Source organism: Nicrophorus vespilloides, unplaced genomic scaffold (assembly GCF_001412225.1).
Source record: "Nicrophorus vespilloides isolate i.1.1-1 unplaced genomic scaffold, Nicve_v1.0, whole genome shotgun sequence".
Classification (NCBI taxonomy): domain Eukaryota; kingdom Metazoa; phylum Arthropoda; class Insecta; order Coleoptera; family Silphidae; genus Nicrophorus; species Nicrophorus vespilloides.
In genome coordinates this window covers 8,910-22,260 of record NW_017097792.1, presented here as the reverse complement: position 1 = coordinate 22,260, position 13,351 = coordinate 8,910, and the positions used below count along the sequence as shown (strand labels likewise).

Sequence of the window (13,351 nt, the reverse complement as noted above, 5' to 3'; positions counted from 1 at the left end):
GAGAACAGTTGTTTTTTTTTTCTTCTGCTATGTATATTATCATGTTTATACTAATTGGATTCAAAAGAATATCTAATTATTATTTGTGTTTTGTAGGATAATGGGATCTTTAACGTTCTTCTTAATTTTATTCATTATTTCTCCTATTTTTTTCCCTATCTATTTTACCCATAATTTGAAGAATATATATATACATATATATATATATATATATAAATATATTATATAATAAAGATTATGAATATACATTGCTTATAAATTGTAAACAAACAATAATAATAATTTTAATTATAATGAGAATTTTGCAAATGTTTTTTTCATATATGATTCCGTTTTCCAATCATTTGAATGCAAATGTATCATTTTATTTAACTTGTACTTTATTTTCTAATAATAATGAGGAAGTATATCTGTTTCTTGTTTTTTTTTTTAAATATTATTTGTCTTTGGAAGTATTTTAAGTTTATATTACTTTAGTAGATTTAAGTGCAAATATTGTATGAGTTGTAAATAGGATGTTTGCGAAGCTTGGCCATATTAGAGGAATTTTGTGTATCGTTTCTATGATGTAAGCAATGTGGTCACGATGTGTTGTTTATAAAGAAATCGAATTAAATATATTTGTCCATATTGTTCGTTTATATAAAAATATGTTCGGTATGATGACAGAAGCGGTATGAAAAATACATGCGTTTACATACGCATATAAGTTGAATAATTGTGGTAGTAAGAATGAAATATATAATGTATACATCGTATTTTGTATGGCGTAGGCGAAAGAAACAAATAAATTGAACTGTAAATAACAAATATTTATCGCAATTAAATTTTGTTAACTATGCAAAATCTGTTTTTACTACATAACCAACCCAGTCACAGAATTCCTTCGATATCGGGAAATTGTTTCTAAAAATATACGGCGACCGCTAAATTTAGCCGCGCTCCGACACGATTTTGCGGAGGTTGCTTCTAGCCTTATCGGTTATGTAAGGATGAAATTCGTGTATTTTTTGAAGAAAAAAAAGAAGCATCGATCGAGCCAAGCCGTTTGTAACGGTTTTGTTCCTTTCTTTTTATTCCCCCTGGTCGTGATCAGCGCGCTATGGCGGCACAAAAAGGGGGCCCGAGGTGCCGGTTTCCCTCTACTTCTACTACTTCTTCTTCTTCTTTTTTTGTTGCTTTTTCACGTGTTTCCTATGTTCCCTTGTTGAACGACCCGGGGGCGGCAGGAACACGCAGTTGCGCATTTATTTCAGGCGCCCCGAGCATGCGCCCCGTTGGATTTGCGCGGAGCGCCGTGCGCTAGGGATAACCCTCGTGCGGCACACGGAGCCGGCCATATTGCTGTGAATGAGTGCGTGAAAACATAGGGCTAAAGCGTAGCCATAAAGAAATCTTCCAACATCGTCTAGTTGCGAAGAGTTAAACCGTGATTGTTCATCATGGAAAACGTATATGGAATCGGTACGGCCAATAGGTATAGCCTTTTTCTGGACAACGAGACGGATCCGCTGGAAACTCTCCAGATAAAGGAGCAGGAGAAGGAGCTGAAAAGGAAAACCAAAGTGGTCGAAAAGGAAAACAAGGGGAAGCCGGAGGCGCCTGCCAAGGGTAAACCCACGCAGCCACCGAAGAAGATCATCAAGGACGTGCCCCACAAGGCCCAGGACAACAAGCGTGAAGGTGAGAATTTGCAGCCCCGAATCCCAAGCGCGGCATTACAGGAACCCGAAAAAAAAAAGAAATAATATGAGGAACCGCGACCTCGACGGCCATTCTTGAAAGCGGCATTCGGGCACATGTGCTCATTGCGTCCTTACTTAATCATCATAGCTATTCATCACTAACCATCTCAATGTTCCATTCTATTCAACCCTAATCGACTACTTCCTCCATTACAGACGGCAAGCTCAATCATCAACGATCCACTGACAACAAAACTGAAAAGACATTTAATAAATTCAACAATGAGAACCGAGAGGAGAGGAACAATAGACGCAACCGCGAGGACAGGCCTTTCAATGGAAATTTCGAAAACAATCGGTGCGTATATATATATATTTTGTCAGCCATGGTTGTTTCGCCATGTGACTGGACCGGCCATGTGCTTTTCCTCCATGATGAACCAAAGTCGATGATGCTAATTCTTTCTCTTCCTTATCTTGCAGTGAGGACAGACCAAGAAGGGAGGGCGACTTCGACAATAGGAGAGGACGCGCTGTAGGTAGCAAAACCGCCGGTCGTGGCGGCGTTGCGCCGAGACGAGGCAAGCGTGAATTCGAGAGGCAAAGCGGATCTGATAAAACGTAAGTGAATACCATCATCAACGCTCTTAGCAAGCATCTTTCTTCTTCTTCTTTTATTCTCTATTCTTCTTCTCTTGTTATGTTGGGTTGTTTAAACTAATTGTGTCTGTGGGTTATTTTGCTCCTTACTCAAATAATGAAAGCAGGCATGGTTACAGAGGAGTCAAACCAATTGATAAGAGAGATGGTGGTGGTGCCCACAACTGGGGATCTCATAAGGACGTCATTGAGTAAGTCCTCGGACCCCGCGCTCTCAATGACGCATTTCTAATTTTTTTTCTTTTTTTTTTTCAGGGAAGCTGATGCTAACAAATCTACTGAAACCGAACAAGTCTGGAGCGAAAATGAAAAGGCCGAAACATCCATCAATGCTGAACAAAAGTAATTATTTCTCGGAAAATGTTTTTATTTGATTTATTTATATTATTTTTGTTTAGGGAAACTGAAAACGAAACTGAGAATGTACCTGTTGAGGAAGAACCAAAAGAATTGACTCTGGATGAATGGAAAGCACAGCGTGCTGGACGTCAAAAGCCTACATACAATTTGCGCAAGGCCGGCGAGGGTGAGGATCCTAGCCAATGGAAGAAGATGTATGAACTCAGCAAGAAGAAGGATGGCGAAGAAGAGGTAAGATTCGAATATTACTTGCAATGATGTTTCAAAGATACACATATGCTATTGGTTGGCCTTTGAAATGTGTAGCGGTAGATGTAGCGTATGAATTGCGATTGGTACAATTTCTAAGCGTTGGTTATTTCTTTTGTTGTAGGAAACTGATGACGAAGAATATGATACATCTGAATACCCGCAACGCGTGGGCAGACAAAAGCGCGTGGTTGGCATCGACTTTCACTTTAGCGACAGCAGACGGGGTGGAGCTGGACGCGGCCGTGGAGCTCGCGCTGGTCGTGGAGCTCGCAACAACAGGGAGGGTGGTGGTGGTGGTCGTGGTCAAGCTGCTGCTGCTGCCGCTGGTGGTGGTGGTGGTGGTCCTAGCGGCGGCGAAAAGCCTGTCCAGGGCGGTGGAAACCGTTATCGTCCTGAGGAAACTGTAAGTGTCTTTCGCTCATCAATCTCTCTTTATCTGTCCACTTTTCCTTGACAATCATGAGGTTATCTGTTGTTTGTTCTCAGGGGGATGTCAACAAGGTCGACGCTAAACATGCACCAAAAGTCGACGATGAGCGTGACTTCCCATCTCTTGGTTAAGCAAGCCCAGACGTATTTCTCAACAATTCAACAAACCAATTCAATCTTAACATCAGCAGGTTTTTCTTCGTATAATATTAAATCTCCTTTTTAACAAAAAAATTACTTCAAATTGGTACAAACTCTCCCCATAAAGTCTAGCCAAGATATAATTAAACAATATTAAGCAAAGTTAAGAAATTAGCAATTTTGTAGTGGATGATTGTAGACTGTGTACCTTATGGGTGAAGGTTGCTAGTCAGTGTTAACTACAACTGCGTTACCGATTGCTCATGTGGTGCCGTCTCAGTAAAACGATTATTGATATAAAAGAAAAGAAAGATATTTGAATCAATTTCATGTTAACTCTATCACGTTTGTAAATATGCCTGATAATGATTTTACAAATCATGTTGTCTCATGTGTATTTACTATCGATTATTTTATAATGACGAACCGAATCCACTGACTCAAGTTTCAATTGCTGTATATCCAGTGTTTCTTTTTAATATAATGTAAATAATTTGAGCGATCACTGCATGGGCTAATAACCGAAACACAACAAACACACACACATAATCTTGGAGGTCTAATAATGTGGAGAATTGTATATGAAACAAACTTTCACGTGCTTGACTGATAAATTTACTTGTGCGGTTATTCTCAACACCAGGGATCCATATGAAAATTTATGTATACATATATATATATATTTAAATATATGTATACATATGATATGTGTGTATATTTAGTATGCAGTTTTTAAATGAAAGAAAATCTAAGTGTACCAATTTACATTATAAACATTACAATATTACAATAATTTCTCCCCAGTTATATATTTTAAGTATTAAGACTCTGGTGTTCCTTTTTTTTACACAAATAATTTATTACATACTTATAGGTATGTAATTGAACAAAAATAAAAATAAAAAGGATAAATATTACGAATTTCCATAGTTTGTTGTTGTTGTTTTTTTTTTTGAAAATTTCTCTATCAACTAATTTGAATAAAAAAAATGCATATGACCGCAGTCATTATGTCCAGAACTAATTTCAAGTTGCAAATTCTTATTTTTCTGTATTTAAATGTAAGGTGATATCTCCTATGAGCTCGACAATTTGCCTATTAATTTCTTTGTATCTTTAATTTGATGATTGAGTTACGATTCTGTATGTGATGTATTTTTGTTCTCTCTATCTCTTATATTAAGATACAGAATTATGTCTCCTGGGTGCTAATACAGCAAAATCATCGTAAAGAACTATTTTTCTTTGGCGCATATAAATATATATATATATATATGATTATACAATAACAAATTTTCGGCACATGGCGATGTGTGTATCACGTTCTATTTCTTGTATTTTCAAATGCATCTATAAAAATATTCGAAAAAAAAAAAGAAGAAATAAATGGAGATAGTATGTTAAAAGCAGGTACTTTGAACAATAAAGACTATCTTGTGACTGCATACCAATTAAACTTAGATTATGATTGTTAAGTTTTTACTATTTTAATTTTTTTTTTTCGTTTATTTTTCTTTGGTTGTTTGAGAAATGAATATTTCTTAGGGAATACCTATTAATTTACGACTTGTGGATATATATGTATAATTATATTCATATATATCTTTTTTAATTGTAATTTAAGTTCAATTCAGCATTAGATTTAAATCTTAGATTTAGTACTATAATTTAGATTGTATTTTCTTTTTAATTATGTATAATTAATTTGCCAAATTGTGTGCTTAAGTTAAGGAGAGAAACAAACGCTTGAACTATTACGAAAGGATTTTTATTTCCTATTAAAAACATTCGTTCTCGCATATGAGATGTCACGTAACCAATAAATATAATTACATAATGTTATCATATTCGCATTGATATAGTAATTGTATAATAAATTTTAAATTTCAATGAATATATTATATATATATGGAAATACTAATGAAAAGTTAGTTTTATTCAATATTTAATTCCCTTTCAATTGACTTTCCTACCACACATATACAATAATTGAAAATTCCCGCTCGAATTTTGTGTACGTGACCTGAGTCATGCTCGTAATGAGATTGGAACTTATGAAGTTTCGTGTACATTAATAACTCTGTTGGCGATTCGTCGAAAGTGTAAGGTATTTTTAAAGGTAATAAGGAGCGTTGTGTAATCGAAAATTTTACGCTTCAATTATTAGATTCAAAAGGTTTTCGTTTTTATTGGGTTGGTACTGGAAGCTTGGTTTCCAGTGGCGTAGATGTGCTATGGTTCCAATTTGAATAAGCGATGTTGGAAAACTAAGGTCCATTGTTATATAGTTGGTCCTGGTTGGTCCTTCGAAGGAGCAAGTTGCGAATTAGATTGTTGTGAGAATGAAGGTGTAGTGTGATCAGGATTCAGGATGGTAGGTGGTTATTTTTAATGAAAGGGGTGAACGTCTATGGATAAAGTTTCGTACCGGGTATAAACATGGCGGCAAGAGTAGTGTTGTTAGTCTTTTGATCTATTCATACTGCGTATTGTAAAGATTATCGTAGTGTAAAGCGTGTAAAACGGCGATGTGATAGTAATGGAGTGTTCGCAGTGTGGAGGACAGCAGTAAATCGAACGAGATCTTTCAAAATTCGGAAGAGACTTGGTTACCCGGGCTTTTGGCTCTGGCGTGATGTGCAATGGCGTCCGAGGAGGATCAGGAAGGTCCACCTGGAGAAAAGCTGGTAGTCAGTGAATCGTGTGTTTTTAAAGACTCCAAAACAGTGGAGAAGAAATGCTTCAAGTGTTGTCGGAGTGTAGCCGTCTGCGAGTGCGACCTACCGATCCTCAGGAATGGTGTCAACGGGTCCGATGGTAAGTCCTCTTCCTCATATTTGTAAACAATTGCAAGAACCATGCTGGTACAATGGACCGCACTCGCAACTGGTAGCAAGCAATGCAGATTTATACACACACCTGCAATATCGCGTATTTACTCTTCTTTGTAGGTCCAACAACTGATCAAGACTTGGGTTTTATCAGTCATGATATGGTCTCTCCGGCAGTATGTAAGTGCCCATATGATAGTGGAATTACAAGCCACACCAATGGAGACAATCACTTAGAGATAACAACACCAGTGAACAGTGTGAAGGTGGAGCAGGACTCAATCTTGGAGGATCGTTCAGATAACCTTAACAATAATGTTAAAGAGGAGAAGATTCATTTGAAAATTGTGAATGGCACAAGTGGGGATGATGGTGAGGGAAAAGAGAATAAAAAGAAGATTAAGCTCAATGAGTGTAACTCACCTTTAGTCAAAGTGAAAAATAACTTGACTGAGGAATTGGATTACAATAAGTTAGAAGGCAAGCAGGGCTTGGAACTATTAACTGCCATTGAGGAACAAACTAAGTTTTTTGCTCTATCATCAAGTTCAGAGTTTAGCAGCAATAGTGACTCACCTAGGAAGAGGACTCGGTCAGTAGAGTGTGTTGTTTGGAATACTGATGAAAAACCTGCTGTCTCTGGTCAAGGAATTAAGAGGCCACGTTCAGCAGACTGTGAGACAAGTTCAAAGCTACAAAAATTAGACTTCTCTAAATTGAAGAAAATCATTTTAAATAAAGATGAGAGATCGAAGACTCACAGATCTTCTAGGCATGATAGACGGAAACCAAAATCCACTATTAAAGGATCCAAGGATTTTAAGGATCCCAGACCTATTTTGTTGACTAGTGGTAATTATAGCCACCCACCAAGTAACGTAAGTTTCGTACGACGAGTTTAAATTATAAGTTTTAAATTATATTTTATTTATAGTCAAAACTTAAATTTCGAAAATACTATCATGTGGAAAAACATACAAATGGTGGTGCGCTTGTGTTACACATGTACCAGGAAGAAATCAAACATTTAGACGAATCGACGACTCGTGAGTTGGCGACGGAATTTTTCAAAATAGCTTTTGCCGAAGACTCTAACAAACGCGCTATTTACGTGATGGCCATCGTCCACGGTTCAGGATCCAAACTACCAGATTTACTGGATTACATGGCAGATAAATATCCTTCTTTAACCGTGAAAAACGGTTTGTTGAATCGAACTTCAGATTTAGAAACGACGACGTTGTCTGTCTACAACGATAATGTGAAAAAACATTATGAAAGTGGCACCGTCAGGTATGGACCACTACACCAAATAAGTTTAGTTGGAACTGCCCATGAGGAAGTGGGCGGGTATTTTCCTGATCTTTTAGACATCCTCGAGGAAAATCCTTTCCTGGATATGGTATGTATTCAATTATGTAGACACATTATTTTTATATATTGAGGGATGTCTTTCAGACAATGCCGTGGGGTGAACTCTCAGTGGTGCACATGAAGCGGGAAGAGTCGAACGATGGACCAATATTATGGTGTCGACCTGGGGAACAGCTAGTTCCTACGGTGGACGGGAGATCACCACTCAAGAGGAGACGGTATACAGGTTTATTTCGCAATACTACTTTCTTTACTCAACGTATATTATAATTTAAGAACTGGTATCAACGAATTACGCAATCTGCAATATTTGCCAAGATTGTCAGAAGCTAGAGAACATTTATTCGAAGACAGAACAAAAGCTCACGCTGATCACGTCGGCCATGGTTTGGATAGAAAGACTACGGCAGCTGTGGGCATTCTTAAAGCAATACACGGTGGACAAAGTGAAGGCGAGATAAATAGGATCACCAAAGATGTTGTTGCCTTCGATGCCAAGGATTTCGATACTCTATCCGAAAAGCTACAGCTGGACCTGCACGAGCCTCCGATATCTCAAGTAAGTTTTAGTAATATGTATATGGATGGAGGTTAATGTTATCATTTCCAGTGTGTGACTTGGATTGAAGATGCCAAGCTCAACCAGTTACGAAGGGATGGCATCAAGTATGCTAGGATTAATTTGTACGATAATGATATCTATTTCCTTCCAAGGAATATTATACACCAGTTCAGGACGGTGACCGCCGTCACAAGTGTCGGTATGTAGTTAATAGTAGTTCTTTTATATCAGATATCTACTAATTTTATTTTACTTTGCAGCATGGCATGTGAGATTAAGCCAGTACTATGAAGATATCGAGGAGGTGGAGAAGAAACCGGCTCGCACGCACACGGTTACACATTCGACGCCGGCTACCGAGAAACCGAAACACCATCATGTTCCGAAGATTGAACATATCGAGCGAAAGATAGAGAAGAAAGTGGAGAAGAAACAAGAGGAGGCTGTGAAATCGAAGGAGTTGGTCGACAAAAAGGTTGAAAAGAAGGAAGACGACAAGAAGGTGGAAAAGAAGGAAGACGAGAGGAAGGTGGAAAAGAAGGAAGACGATAGGAAGGTGGAAAAGAGGGAAGACGATAAGAAGGTGGAAAAGAACGAAGATGATAGGAAGGTAGAAAAGAAGGAAGACGATAGGAAGGTGGAAAAGAAGGAAGACGACAAGAAGGACAAGCATCGCGACTCTAAGGATAAATCTAAAAAAGAACATAAGAAGCATCGAAGTGATAAGCATAAGCGGGACGAGAAAGATAGCAGACACCACGATAAACATCGCGAAAGAGACAGAGATAAGCACCATCCACATAAACATCACAGCCGGGATAAGGATAAGGAACGCGACAAGGAGAAATCGCGACACGACCGAAAGCATTCCGATAGTCGCAAATCTCATAAGCATCGGCGTTCAGACAGGAGCAGGGAAAAGGATAAGAAGAGTGGCAGTGGTGACGTTAAGACTGTTGTGAGTGATCCAGCGAAGCAGCAAGACGCGTCAAGAGGAAGCGCTGTTTCCACGTCGACGCCGTCTTCATCGATGTATATGAAAAGCAGTCCGGTACCGTTACCACCCTCCACGAAAACAAGTCCTATGTCATTGGTCACTCCACCAACGGAACCTCCTCCTACCGTCGCCCCGCCTTCAACAAGTTGCAACATTAGCGAGAACACCGAGAAAAAAACACATAAAGTTCGGAAACCGCGTTCGTCCGGTTCTATCGACATATTAGGTGATATTCTTAAAAACATGGATTCTCAGAAATCAAGTGTGATGTAAGTTGTACATGCAAATTAAAAAACAAGAAGGAACACACACATACAATTTTCAAAACGAAGAAGCGAAAGCGTGCATATGTACATAATGTAAAAAACAAGAAATCTAGATGTAGTTTTCATAGTTTATATATATTTGAACATGCATCGTTGGTGTAAAGAGAAACGACGATGTTTATTTTTATAATCTCCTGCAACTCTTAACGTTGGATATATCACGGGAAAGATGATTTCCTTCCAATATATAAATATATATATATAATAGAAGATACGTTTATTTTGAATAGAAGGATTTTTAGATCACATATATACATGTTTAAGATGCCGGCAGCATCGTCGTACATTAAAAAAGAAGCATAAAATGAAAAAGAAGTGACGAATTTGATGAAAGAAACAAAACAAAAGGCAACATCTTTCGAACTGATAATAAATAAATGATGTTTTGCATTATATTTGTAAAATGTATATATTGTACATATATTAAAAATGTACAGAATTTTTTACTTAGAAGTTTAATGAAGAATGTTGTAATAAACTTAACTTACATTACTTACAATCTTAGATACAAATTAGTTCTTCTCGGTAGTCGCAGTAATTTATCGATGATCAAAGCCGATCCCGGAAATAGCGAATTCAAAAAGTAAAAGAAAACACTCAACTAAAAGAATAACAAGTTCGTCTGCTGCAATGGCTATCTTTCTCTTATATTTTGAGGTGGATCGACTGCGCGCAACATGTTCTTTCGTTGTATATTACATTTTGGCAGCTTTAATTTCGATTGTATTTCAACGTGTGTGTCACACGAACCGATATATTGCAATGTTCCCTTGTGATGGATGGTTACGATAGTGTATAATTTATAGAATATTCTACCCTTTATTTATTTATTTGAAAATAGAGAAAACAATGAACGAAGATTATATATATATTTATATATATATATACGAAAAAAGAAGAAAATCAAAAACACTTTCTTTTGATTAGTATTGATGCTAATAGTATCTGTATTTATTTGTGATAATTTTATTTTAATTTTGTTTTACTTAAATATATGCAAATTGCAATTTGGCCCTTTACATATATTTTATTTTTTATTTAAGGTACACTATTCATACGTACATACACACAATCACACATGTATAATCAAATAATTATGACGAATCATTTACTAATTTATTAAAATTTACAAAACTGCCATATATATAAATCTATATATGTATAAATATTTATTTCGCATTGGAATATTTTCAGCACCACAAAATTGTATTACATTCCACAGAACCCTTAATTATGTTGAATAAAAGGTCAATTACTTGAAAAACTACATATTTATTATAAATAACATGTCATAAATATTCTTGCTAAGGCATTATTATTACAGCAGGTTTGTTTCAATATATGATTGCAAATGCAAATATTTGTGGCATGTTAAAAGAACTTTACCCCTTGACTATCTTCTAGTAATATAAGTTCGCATTTATTATCTTTCTCCAAAACTCTTAGGACTTTAATGAACACATCACTGTTAAGTTTATAAAATTCTGAAAAAAAAAACAACATTGATTAGATTGGATTGAAATTAAATTTTGCATATTTATATACCTTCATTAGCAACATCATCACTTTCTGTTAATTCAAAAATTGTAAGCACCATATCCAAACTATTGCTATTCATCACATAATTGTAGATTATCTGGCTAAACTCTTCGAGAGTGTGCCAGTATATCTCCCATCTCTGCCTTTGCTTGTCCATTGGAATAGCATTTCCTGAGTTTTGTAACTCTTCTAAAATTACTAATAATGCACTTGATTCTAAGGTTCGATTGATTGCAGCATTTGTAAATAAAGACATCTCATTGGTTTCTCTTAAATCTATACTACATATTTTATTCACCCCACAGTAATCTAAAATCAGGGCTTTCCATGCAGTAATTTGTTTAACTCTTGTTTCTTTGTGAGGTTGTAACCTAAAAATTTTAAATTGTTAATTGCATTCTACTAATCGGTAATGTAAATCTTACGTGAAAAAAGGTGGAAAATTGTACTGCCATGGCCATTCTACTTCAGAACTCATCTTCAATTCTATGCTACTTCTTCATAAAGTCCTACTTGAAGGAACTGAGAATAATACAAAAACGACACTGAAACTGAACCAAAACTGACAACTTCTCGGAACTGTTTGTAACGTTTTGCAATTGTTTTGATGTTATCTAACTTAATCCAAGGTGCTGGATTAACTTGGGTTTAAGAAGTAAACAAGCATACAAAACTCAACACAACCTCAAAGATGACTGCTAGGAAAGTTATAAATGCCTTTAAACTAATTAACAGACAGTATTCAGTGAAAAGGAAATTCCCATTAGATCCTAAGCATGCTGAGGAAGTATCAGGTAAAGTGTGCAATAAGTTTCATTTGCATTTTTATTAATTATAATTCAAGTTTTCCAATATGTGGTTTCGGACCACAATAGGAATCGCATCTATGTGTGGGGAGATGCCAGGACTGGAGCTCTAGGTATACAAAAGACCAAAAGTAAAGAGAACACACAACGTGTGGAATATTTACAGAGTCCCAAGAGATTACATTTTGCTGAAATGAATGAGGTATAGTTATATTTCTTTAATGCTTAACTATATGTAGAAATATACAGTATTTATTGGTATTCATTCATTATTTTTTTAAAGATAATTTCAGCAGCCTCAGGTTTTGGTTTCACTTTGTTTGCAACTAAGAAACAGGTATTTGGTACAGGTTTAAATACTGATTCCCAAATTGGTTATCATGAAATAAGGACAGATAAACCCTTAGGCATTATCTTTATACCACTTCCAATTCGTTTACCTCTGAATGAAAATACTGAAATAATGAAAGTATCAGCGGGTAGGGCACATGCAGCTGCATTAACAACCGAGGGTTTATTCATGTTCGGCAACAATTCGTACGGTCAATGTGGTAGAATAATCGTGGAAAATGAAGATTACAGTAGAAATAAATGCTATGATTGTATACGAGACATCGATGGGAAGAAGATCGTCGATGTCGAGTGCGGCCAAGATCATACGTAATTATATAAGTATTGGTACAGTTACATGTTTTGGTAATTGAAGATTTTATTGAAGGCTGGTGATTTTAAGCGATGGCAGCGTTTACTCTTGCGGTTGGGGTGCCGATGGGCAAACCGGTTTAGGACATTACAAAGTTGAAGCAAAATTTACAAAAGTTCTTGGAGACATAGCACAAGAGAAAATCATTAAAGTCGCCTGCAGGTCTGACTTTGTACTTGCATTGAATGGTAATATAAATCTTTAATAAAATAACAAAATAAATGCCTTTTTTCCTTAGACAAAGGCGAAGTGTTTGGTTGGGGAAACACTGAGTATAAACAAATAACATTGCCTGATGGTTCCCAGCAAATATGTAACCCAATTTCAATGAAAATGCTGACTGGTTTAGGAAAGATTAAGGATATTTCGACAGGTGGATCTTTTTGCTTGATCGTTAATGGTAATGATTAACAATCAATGCATGATCCTGTAGGATAATTGTTTTATATTTTCAGAGGATGGTAGAGTGTTCGTCTGGGGATTCGGGTTACTAGGCTCTGGTCCAGAAGTGCAAGTCAGCGAAACTCCATTAGAATTACCAGTTCAACTTTTCGGAAATAACGACTTCAATCCGGACTCTTGCGTGGAGTCCGTCTCCTGCGGCTTAAGCCATATGGCAGCTGTGACCAATCTGGGTGATCTTTATAGCTGGGGTAGGAACAGAAGCAGTTGTCTTGGTCTGGGCT

General features: G+C 36.6%; 4 protein-coding genes across 5 annotated transcripts in view; 3 read left to right on the top strand and 1 right to left on the bottom strand.

Annotated features, from left to right (window-relative positions):
* Positions 1-1,308: 1,308 nt before the first annotated feature.
* Positions 1,309-3,838, top strand: LOC108560990 (plasminogen activator inhibitor 1 RNA-binding protein-like). 2 transcript variants are annotated; one of them, XM_017918731.1, is made up of 8 exons: positions 1,309-1,683; positions 1,902-2,043; positions 2,169-2,306; positions 2,465-2,536; positions 2,601-2,687; positions 2,744-2,936; positions 3,079-3,360; positions 3,444-3,838. In XM_017918731.1, exons 1-8 carry the CDS (start codon positions 1,443-1,445, stop codon positions 3,516-3,518), a joined length of 1,230 nt encoding a protein of 409 aa, XP_017774220.1. In that variant the 5' UTR covers positions 1,309-1,442; the 3' UTR covers positions 3,519-3,838. The 2 variants fall into 2 exon arrangements, with proteins under 2 accessions (XP_017774220.1, XP_017774219.1); XM_017918730.1 differs by having other exon boundaries at positions 2,453-2,536.
* Positions 3,839-5,734: 1,896 nt separating this feature from the next.
* Positions 5,735-9,945, top strand: LOC108560987 (round spermatid basic protein 1-like). Its single transcript, XM_017918725.1, has 7 exons — positions 5,735-6,344; positions 6,479-7,236; positions 7,293-7,760; positions 7,817-7,950; positions 8,009-8,291; positions 8,343-8,493; positions 8,555-9,945. Exons 1-7 carry the CDS (start codon positions 6,170-6,172, stop codon positions 9,562-9,564), a joined length of 2,979 nt encoding a protein of 992 aa, XP_017774214.1. The 5' UTR covers positions 5,735-6,169; the 3' UTR covers positions 9,565-9,945.
* Positions 9,946-10,759: 814 nt separating this feature from the next.
* LOC108560989 (vacuolar protein-sorting-associated protein 25) lies at positions 10,760-11,757 on the bottom strand. The gene is made up of 3 exons (XM_017918729.1): positions 11,582-11,757; positions 11,163-11,527; positions 10,760-11,101 (listed from the first exon to the last, which is right to left on the bottom strand). The coding sequence occupies exons 1-3, from the start codon at positions 11,632-11,634 to the stop codon at positions 10,989-10,991; spliced, it is 531 nt and encodes a 176-aa protein (XP_017774218.1). The 5' UTR covers positions 11,635-11,757; the 3' UTR covers positions 10,760-10,988.
* A 79-nt stretch (positions 11,758-11,836) lies between these two features.
* Positions 11,837-13,351, top strand: part of LOC108560986 (Williams-Beuren syndrome chromosomal region 16 protein) — a 1,702-nt gene continuing 187 nt past the window's right edge. Inside the window, exons 1-6 of the mRNA XM_017918724.1 lie at positions 11,837-11,950; positions 12,001-12,164; positions 12,246-12,622; positions 12,681-12,853; positions 12,904-13,065; positions 13,121-13,350. Of these exons, the coding sequence (XP_017774213.1) occupies positions 11,848-11,950; positions 12,001-12,164; positions 12,246-12,622; positions 12,681-12,853; positions 12,904-13,065; positions 13,121-13,350 (1,209 nt within the window). The 5' untranslated portion in view covers positions 11,837-11,847. The remainder of the gene's footprint in view (positions 11,951-12,000; positions 12,165-12,245; positions 12,623-12,680; positions 12,854-12,903; positions 13,066-13,120; position 13,351) is intronic.

Excerpts from the sequence above, each read along its gene's own strand:
- LOC108560987 (XM_017918725.1), top strand. The coding sequence starts at position 6,170 with ATGGCGTCCGAGGAGGATCAGGAAGGTCCACCTGGAGAAAAGCTGGTA. Across the intron at positions 6,345-6,478 it reads TGGTGTCAACGGGTCCGATG|GTCCAACAACTGATCAAGAC; the intron begins GTAAGTCCTCTT and ends TCTTCTTTGTAG. Across the intron at positions 7,237-7,292 it reads ATAGCCACCCACCAAGTAAC|TCAAAACTTAAATTTCGAAA; the intron begins GTAAGTTTCGTA and ends TTTTATTTATAG.
- LOC108560990 (XM_017918730.1), top strand. The coding sequence starts at position 1,443 with ATGGAAAACGTATATGGAATCGGTACGGCCAATAGGTATAGCCTTTTT. Across the intron at positions 2,937-3,078 it reads AGAAGGATGGCGAAGAAGAG|GAAACTGATGACGAAGAATA; the intron begins GTAAGATTCGAA and ends CTTTTGTTGTAG. Across the intron at positions 3,361-3,443 it reads GTTATCGTCCTGAGGAAACT|GGGGATGTCAACAAGGTCGA; the intron begins GTAAGTGTCTTT and ends GTTTGTTCTCAG.
- LOC108560989 (XM_017918729.1), bottom strand. The coding sequence starts at position 11,634 with ATGAGTTCTGAAGTAGAATGGCCATGGCAGTACAATTTTCCACCTTTT. Across the intron at positions 11,528-11,581 it reads AATTTTCCACCTTTTTTCAC|GTTACAACCTCACAAAGAAA; the intron begins GTAAGATTTACA and ends TAAAATTTTTAG. Across the intron at positions 11,102-11,162 it reads TGATGATGTTGCTAATGAAG|AATTTTATAAACTTAACAGT; the intron begins GTATATAAATAT and ends TTTTTTTTTCAG.